Raw genomic sequence first — 10,000 nt, 5'->3', positions numbered from 1 at the left:
TCACTATTTGTGTTTTCTTTGAGGTGGCTCCATCGGTCACCTCTGCCTGATTTCTATCTTTCAGAAAGTCGTGTAGCCACTCTCCAAGTTTTCTAGCTATGCCAAAATCGCGCAGTTTGTGACACATCAAGCCATGAGCAACTTTATCAAAAGCTTTTACAAAGTCAAGGTATATTATGTCCACATTTGAGTTGTTGAGTAACAGCCTCAACACCCAGTCATAGTGCTGTATGAGCTGGGTCAGACAGCTCCTACCTTGTCGAAAACCATGCTGAGTATCACTCAGCAAATCATTTTCTGCAAAGAATGAGATTAGTTTCTCTCTGACTATTCGTTCCATGACTTTGCTGATGTGTCAAGTCAGAGAGATAGGCCTTTTTGTTGATTGGGTATATAATTCCTTCCTTCAGTTTGCTTGGCAGCTTGTCATTTGCAAGAAAACTCTGGAAGAGAATCTGTAGTGCTCTCGCATGATTTGCATGATTTGAGAAGGATCACTGGGAAAGCATCAGGGCCAGCAGCCGAGTTTGCGCCCACCTCATCTATGGCTAGTATTATATCTTCTTCACCAATGTCGATGTAATCCATCGTAATTACCTCGCTGATTATAGGTTGGGCGGCAAAGACATCCACTGATTCGTGTACTTGTCTGTGTTCCGACGGGGTGGTAGAGACACTTTTGAACTGGTCATTCAGTACCTCAGTTATCCTGGTTGGGTTATCTGAGGAAGCCATCCTTCTGGAAGAGGGCTTCTATTTTCCAGCTTGTAGCGTACTGAGGCTGTTTCTTTGGCATAATGAAAGAAGGCCTTTGTGTTTGACTTAATGTTTTTTATAACCCAGGCTTCTTTGTCTGCTCTCTCCTTCACATAGGATTGTTGCAGTCTTTTTTCAATCTTCCTCAGTGGTGATTTTAGGTGGGATCTTTCACTGCTTTTGGGATGTTGGTTGAAGCGATTTTCAAACTTCGTCCATCGTCTCATGAGGATCTTCCTCTTCCTTTGTGTTGGCCTTGCGCTCTGGGATAAATTTCTGGCATATGGTTTGCATAACAGATATGAAATCTTCTAGTTGAATACCAATGTCTGGTGTAGAGAGACATTTCGGCCAGTCCTGTCTGGGGATCTCTTTTTGGCTCGATTTCCAGTCTTCTTTGAGGAAATTCAGATTGGAGAGATTTGGGGTGCTTCCTTTAGGCTGTATGTCTCTGGCTACTTTTGGTCCATACATAGACAGCTCTATTACGCGCGCACGCACACACACACAAATATATATACATACTAACACAACACCCACACGTACATACATATATATAAATATATACGTGTACATACATAATACATATCTGTGTATACATGTATACACACGCACATGCACATATATCCACACACATACACACACACACACACACACACACACACCACACACAACACACACAACACGATATATATATATATATCTATAAAACATTATTGGTGAATTGAAGAAATGGAGCTGAACGCAGATTGAACAGAATCGTTTTATTTCATTCTACACGTGTTTCGAAAGGCACAAATTACCAAAATCCGATTGAATATGGGACCATATTGTGTCTTTCTCTTCAGGAAGAAAAAAGGAAATCCGTTGGAAAAACAAAAACAGAACAGAGGCAGAGCAAAAAACAAATCGAACTGTGCCTCCTAAGAGCCCATGGCGAAACTGTTTATCAGTGTATGTTGAGAACCGGTGGCTGAAGAATTCAACAGGTGGCTGAAGATTCAACATACACTGATAAACAGTTTCGCCATGGGCTCTTAGGAGCACAGTTCGATTTGTTTTTGCTCTGCCTCTGTTCTGTTTTTGTTTTTCCAACGGATTTCCTTTTTTCTTCCTGAAGAGAAAGACACAATATGGTCCCATTATTCAATCGGATTTTGGTAATTTGTGCCTTTCGAAACACGTGTAGAATGAAATAAAACGATTTCTGTTCAATCTGCGTTCAGCTCCATTTCTTCAATTCACCAATAATGTTTTAATTTCAATTATCCGCACCAACGCACGGTTGCAACGCCAGATGGTTGTACCTCCAACCGTGCTGTTGTATTCAAGCTCCCAAGCGTTTATATAACAACATATGTTAGGGAGCTTGAATCGTTTAACGGAACCTATATAACTGGACTTTTCTTAAACTGTCTTTTCTTTTGAAGACAGGCCTTCGAGCCTGAAATATAATAGTTTTGTTAAACTTTCCACATTATCTGAAGCTTTGTATTTTCTCGCTTTTTCCCTCTTCGATATATATATATGTATATCTTTATATATAAAAGAAAGGTTGTGTGTCTGTCTACTCCGATTTAGATTCCTAACTACTCCCACATTTTGCGGTGCAGTTCAACCAAAACCGGGTATCTTATAGTCGTGATTCATATCGAGCCCTTCTGGGTATTAGCGCGCGTCTACGATGAGTCTACGATTTAAAAAATAATTTACCATCATTTTTTCCATTTTAATGCATATTTTTTTTAATAAAGGGAAGTAACTCTCTAAAAATGTCTACGATGAGTCAACGATTTAAAAAAAAAATTACCATCATATTTTTTCCATTTTTAATGCATTTTTTTGCTATTTTTTTACTATAACTCTCTAAAAATGCTTTATAGTTATTTCCTTTACAAACCCGAGCAACGCCGGGCGATACTGCTAGTAGTTTATAGATTAGAGACAGGTATTCTCTGTATAGAATACACTTCGTAGAGCTCATTTAATACAAAGAAGGTACATATGTATACATATAAACGAAGTCCGACTGGAAATGGTACCAGGAATTAAGGATGATGAGTAGGAGTTTTACGAGTCCAACAGCAGTTTCTTGGAGTTTGGTGATCCAAAATAACGCTTGTAACTTGATTCTATCATCGGATACCACCACGATCCGACTCCAGGAAAGGATTTCACATTTGATGTGTTGACAGAATGCCTGTATCTTTGGGTGTGTATGTATTTCCTACATCAAAAACTAATCACCGTAAACACTCATTTTAACACTGTATTCTACCTTTTTTACTTGCAGGGTTAGATCCAGCTGGACCAAACTATGAACGTGCCCCAAAAGAAGTTCGTCTGGACCCCAGTGATGCTGACTTTGTCGATGTTATTCACACAGATGGTTCGTCGTTCTCAGCCATAAAAGGTATATTTTTTAATTCTTGTTTTTGGTTTACTACTTTTGAACAGCCAGCTTACAAAGATTTTTAGTCGACAACATATCGAATTTAGCTCTTTGTCTGACACGCATTTTACCGATCTCGAAAGGGAGAAAAGTCAAAGCCGAAAAAAGTGTAAAGAGTCGTAGCTTGTACGAAACCAAATATATAACAGAAGCTGTTTCTGTTCGTCTGTTCGAACACCCCCCACACACACACACACTCATGCACACGTTAAGCTTCGAAGTTAGTTTTATTTTATAAAAGTTTAACAGATATGTATTCAACTAAAAAGCATTCAGTAATCCTATGCTTATATATAATTTGTTTTTATATATAAAACAAACATTTATATATATATACATATATAGTGAGTGTGTGTGTGTGTGTGTGTGTGTGTGTGTGTGTGATAAGAAGTCTGCTTCCTCACCACATGGTTTCGGGTTCAGTCTCACAGGGGAGCACCTTAGGCAAGTGACTTCTAATATAGCCTCGGGCCTTGTGAGTGGAATTGGTAAACGGAAGCTGAAAGTAACATGTCATATGTGTGTGAATGTGTATATCTGTAAATATAATATGTGACAAATTCCTCTATTTACATAATATCGAGGTCTCTTTCACTCTTTTGTTGTCTTACCATTTCTATCAATATATATATATATTATATATATATATATATATTTTGTGAAATAGAAGATGAATAATCTTGTTGCAGATTAATCAAAAGTTTAACCGATACCTTGGTAGCAAAAATCACAGCAGAAGACAGCACGGTTGGAGGTACAACCCTATGGTGTTGCAACCGTGCGTTGGTGCGGATAATTGAATTTTAATATTATTAGTGAATTGAAGAAATGGAGTTGAACGAAGATTGAACAGAAATCGTTTTATTGCATTCTACACGTGTTTCGAAAGGCACAATTTACCAAATTCGGAATTTGGCAAATTGTGCCTTTCGAAACACGTGTAGAATGCAATAAAACGATTTCTGTGCAATCTTCGTTCAACTCCATTTCTTCAATTCACTATATATATATATATATATATATAATATATATATATATATATATATATATATATATATATATATATATACAAATTGAGATAGGGGTTGTAAATGCAACCCTCCATGGGATAACATATATCCAATATACTGCTAGTGAAGTACCCAACAAAGTTAATACATAAATGTTAAGGATTGCAATGCAATCAATTCATTTACTGTATTATATGGGCAAAGGTAAAATGACTTACCACAAATTACTAATACAAGATAAGAAAATGGAGAAATACATCTAAATCAAATATCAATTATCAGATAATACTCAATCACATACTTTATTAAACCACCACATGAGAGACTGTAGGGTTAAACATAAAAAAGCAGAACAAATCAGTGTACACAAAGGAATGTACATAAAAAAGTGTACATAAAAGAGTAATGTTGTATAATAAGTAGAATATATATAAAAAAAGAGAATATAAATATAAGTAAATACAAATATAAATATAGATTACATCTTACAGCTGTTTCGGCCATGTAGATAGGTATGTCTCATTTTACCAATATTAGCCTTTTATGGTAGGTCAATATATGGATATAAATGAGACATTTACAAAAGTATCATAAGGCCTCTTCGGAGATATACATATACAAATGAGTGCATATACTCACACTCCTATACATATAAAAATATACATATACATAATAATGTAAATAAATAATATAAATTAGTAAACATATATATGTTCCACATTCAATGTTTCAGTTTTTCAACTTAATATTGTGATAATAAACACACACATATTAGTACCTAGATGCAAATATACATAGTCAATAGTACATTATATTACTTCCTAGTAATTTCCAAAGTGTCATTAAAGTTAGCATCATTATCGTTGTCAATACCATTAATGCTACCATCATTATCATTCATAATATTGTTAATATCGCTTACGTTAGGATCTAAAGTGGCACACATGTATGTCCGGGTTCAAACATGAGGAAGACAATGATAATTTAAATTCAAATCCAATAGTGTATTTATGTCATAAGGAAAATTACTAAATGGAACCCGGACATACATGTGTGCCACTCTGCTCATATACGCTCACCCTTTTCTCTGATGATACGTTGCGGTAGAGTCGTGTGACTTCTTTGGGCATGTATTTTAGGTCATCAGACAAGGAACGTTGCTCATGGAGATGTCTTCAAACTCTTATGATATCATCAGCCTCATATATGCAAACTTGGTCAAGGGATGCATTTCGACCATTGGTGGTTAAAAGATGTTGCCGAAAAGATATGATACGACATTCAAAGGCATTTTAGATCGATGTTAAGCCTCTGCCGCCTTGTTTTCGTTTTAGGTAGAGGCGGTCTACGTCACTGTTTATGTAGAAATTTTGTGTGCTCGTTAGTGTTTTTCGGGTTTTCACATCAATGTCTCGGATCTCATCAAGCATCCAAACAAGCAATCCAAAAGTTGGTGTGAGTGTTGGCACTGCAGACACATGGTGGGCCGCTGTTTTATTGAATGCAGAGTTCTGAAGTTCAAATTTTCTTTATTCGGCTGTAATATTCTTTAGTGACACATGTTTTGTTACAGGTGTCATTGCAAGATATGTTTTCATCCACCCCTAGATACCTGTAACATTCCTCATCAGATATAGGGGAAACAGTCAAGTCATTGATAGAGATGTTGCTCATCTGATTTAAATGTTTCCCTCTTTTGTATGTATGTATGTATGTATGTATGTATGTATGTATGTATGTATGTATGTATGTGTGTATGTGTCCATGTATGTATGTGTGTGTATGCATGTATGTGTATGTATGTGTGTGTATGTATGTGTGTATATGCATATATGTGTATGTATGTGTGTGTATGTATGTATGTATGCGTGTGTATGTGTGTGTATGTATGTATGTTTGTATAACCCTCACCAGTTTTGTAATTTTCCCCCGCACTATGTCTCCTCATCAGTTACATTGGTCTGACAATGAACTCCTGTGCGAAATATAACGCAAGATCATTATCTTTCGCAGGCTTCGGAACAATGAAACAATTGGGCGATGTCGATCTTTACCCTAATGGCGGCAAAAAACAACCCGGATGTGAAGGATCATGGGCACACCTGTTTTACCAAGCTTACAAAACTGGGTTGAAAAGTAAGTAGAATCACCTACAATAACATTTGACAGGACTGCTTTCTTTAAAATTCTCATGTATATTATAACATCGTTCTCACTAGTGTCCCAAATAACAGAGGTGTAAAATATAGGTATTTCTAGTAGTTAAGTCTTCCGGGTGTGATTTATTTCATGTGAGTCCTCTGTGCAATTTATCCAGTGTATAGGTAAAACCCAGATTGCTAGGAGACCAAATCTGTGAGTAGTTGAATGTCTTCACAACATGAGATTTTGCTGTGAGTTAAGGTTAGTGACGTATGTATGTATGTATGTATGTATGTATGTATGTATGTATGTATGTATGTATGTATGTTTGTATGTATGATGTTATATATACATGTGTGTGTGTGTGTGTGTTGTGTGTGTGTGTGTGTGTGTGTGTGTGTGTGTCTTTGCATCGGTGTTTGTCCCCTACCACCGCTTCACAACAGTGTTTGTGTGTTTACGTTCTTGTATTCAAGCGGTTCGACAGAGCGACCGATATAATAAGTACCAGTACTTATGAAAGAAAAATAACAATTACTGGGATCCATCTTTTCAACAAAAATTTCTTCAAGGGCGAGCTCCAGCATGGCTGTAGTCTAATGACTGAAACAAGAAAAGGATAAAGGATGATGGAAAGGATTTATATATATATATATATATAATTGCAGCGTGGCTTTCATAGTAAATGTTTTCAATGTCCAACAACTAGGCTCTCGACTGGTTTTTAACAGTCTGTAGGCATATTGTAAGTAGTATGCGTCTGGGGACATAACTGTACTCATGTCACAAACATGCTCGGAATTTTAGTTGGTTCCCCTTCCATATCTCAACATTGAAATCTCGACGAATTGTAAACAGTCAGCGGATATATTTAAAACAATACAAAATTGGCGAGACCTGCTCAGAGGCCTACGCAAAGTTTCTAAAAAGTTTTCATCGTTCTCGACACAATCAAGGAGATTTTGTGCAGCTGAAATCCGAGTGCTTTTTTTCCTCAGCTGAAAGGAGTTTTGCCACACACTTGGCAGACAAGCGTCTCATACCCAAATTTTTAGTGATAATGGACTGAACTGAACCGTAACTAATCTTCACATCCTCTGATAACTCACGGATGGTGATTCGATGATTTCCCCTCACATCTGCATGCACATCTGCGATGTTTTTCTCAGTTCTGCTGGTTGCGGATCTCCCAGAACGTTCGTCTATATCGAAATTTTTCGGCCATTGGAAACGTCTGAGCCGCTCGTATCCTTTGTGCGGCTCATACACTCCTCTCCATACACTTTCTGCAACTTTGCGTAAGCCTCTGAGCAGGTATCGCCATGACAACATGCTCTGTCATTGTCAATGCGACAATCACACGCTACACACGTTCCTTCCTAGCGGAAGTGAGCTAGAAATTAATACTTAGTGAGCATGCACAGCAGAGTTAAAGGTCAATCTATGCCGAGCGGTTTCACTCTGCGTGCTTTAGCTTTGTTACTATGGCAACAGTCCGCATACTTATTAACTAGACCTCGTATATGTGTGTGTGTACGTGTGTATATATATGTGCATGTATGTATATACATATAAATATATGTACGTATGTATGTGTGTACACACACACACACACACAAACACACACACACACACACACAAACACACACACACGTCGGTCAGTAGTTCATATATCTGAAAACGAATCACACTCTAAAATAGTAGGACAATAGTACATTCAGAAGGCTGTCAGAGAGTGGTCATTCGTTTCGCGCTTATAAAGCGCTGAGCTGTATAGTCGACTCTTCAGACTCGTCCAATTCGTATTATACATACATACATACATACATACAGACATACATACATACATACATACACCACAATCCGTTCAATCGAGCCATAAGAAATGTCTACTTATAGAATTTCTCTAATTGTTTCGATGATGTATGGTTGATGAAATCTATATATATAAAGCTGAAGTTGTTAGTGTGTGGCAGGTTTGGTAGCCTTCAACTAACACTATCTCCTCCGAGACCCTGCAGCGCAAATTGACCAAAATTGAGAGTATGATAGAAGAAGGCTTGCTCTTCATTCCATAGAAGAAAAAATTCAAATTCAAATTATTTACATCAAAAAGGTGCTTTTTTTTCTATGAAAATCCCTATTTTTTACGATTTTTTTACTGCTGTGTCGCCACTTTTCAGTGTATTTCAACAAGAAAAATGTTCACTTAAAGAAAATAACAAGCGACGTAATGCAAAATTTTTACTTTTCAAAAAAGATTGAAACTATGTCAAAACTTTGTTAACGCGACATCAAAGTCTGCCGAACAACGCCGGGCTTTACTGCTAGTTTAACGACAGACGTAACTGAGTGCGTACCATCTGGAGGTACGGTCTAACTAGACATAAATATGCTGTAGATCAGCTGCATTATAAAGAGTAATTTTCCATACCTCTTACCTATAAGTCATTAATATTTACGTACCATTCCAGGAATGCGTTAAATATATAAATTGGTATATCCAATAACTACGCACCTCTAAGTATAGTGGATATTTAAGCAATGTGTTCGAGTATGATTAATGGGTTAAACGGGTGCTGATGGAGGGAAAACCCCCTCAAAATAGGGCATATACGCCCATTACTTGTTTTTCATTTTCGATCCCATTGTTTGTTTGCATCTGATGTCTCGTAAGCGAAACGTCGTAGCAAATCAGTGCTGGCTATAATTTCTGTAGAATATCTACAGACATAATGTAGAAAGTGCACTGCTAACGCAGTAGAACGTGCTATTACCTTCTAAAAAAAAAAAAACGTATGTTCTATTATGATTGCATAACGAAATATCACGTACCTACAAGTCTACAATAGCAATTGTCTCTTGTGAATTATTATTCTGCTAATAATGTATTTCGTTTTCTTTACCAGATGCGACTAATTATGTTGGTTGTAGTCATAGTAGGGCCATACAGTTGTTCATGGAGTCCATTAACTCAACATGTTTCAGAGCCGTCAAATGTAGCAGTGATGCCGATTTTGAAAATGGCCAATGCGTATTAGGGGAATTTATTACAATGGGTTACTACTTGTCTAAGAGGACACCCAAAGGAACTTACTACCTCAATACGTTGAAAGCTCCTCCTTATTGTGGTATGTATCCATCTTATTATTATTATTATTATTATTATTATTATTATTATTATTATTATTATTATTATTATTATTATTATTCAGTAGTTTTATTTTTATTTTTATAGCGTGCTTTCACTTCACTACCGGGCGCAGTTCTGTGTGCCTTGGGTATGTGCTGTGATTTGTTGTGATGCTCTGATGGTTACTGTATTGAAAGCGTTTTGCGTAGGATGTGTGCAGTGCCCAGTAGTGCAATTTTCTCTATGTTATATAAATTTGTAAGTCCTGAATATTTGCCTGAATATTTTTTTATCATACCTAATGCGCCTACTATGATAGGAATTGTTTCTGTTTTTAGATTCCACAATCTGGTTACCTCTATTTCCAGGTCTTTGTATTTTGAGAGTTTCTCCATTTCTTTTAGAGACACGTTGTCATCTGTCGGTATTGATACATCAATTAGAAAACATTTTTTTTTCTTCATGATCTTTGACAACTATAGCTGGCCTATTGGCCTTAATTTCTCC

General features: G+C 36.8%; 1 protein-coding gene across 1 annotated transcript in view; it reads left to right on the top strand.

The window, feature by feature from the left end:
• Positions 1-10,000, top strand: part of LOC115214812 (inactive pancreatic lipase-related protein 1) — a 38,183-nt gene that overhangs the window by 22,390 nt on the left and 5,793 nt on the right. Inside the window, exons 3-5 of the mRNA XM_029783842.2 lie at positions 3,050-3,169; positions 6,232-6,354; positions 9,270-9,491. Of these exons, the coding sequence (XP_029639702.2) occupies positions 3,050-3,169; positions 6,232-6,354; positions 9,270-9,491 (465 nt within the window). The remainder of the gene's footprint in view (positions 1-3,049; positions 3,170-6,231; positions 6,355-9,269; positions 9,492-10,000) is intronic.

This window comes from Octopus sinensis, linkage group LG8, assembly GCF_006345805.1.
Source record: "Octopus sinensis linkage group LG8, ASM634580v1, whole genome shotgun sequence".
NCBI classification, from domain to species: domain Eukaryota; kingdom Metazoa; phylum Mollusca; class Cephalopoda; order Octopoda; family Octopodidae; genus Octopus; species Octopus sinensis.
The sequence above is the reverse complement of the archived record's forward strand: the minus strand, read 5'-3'. Positions and strand labels throughout refer to the sequence as shown.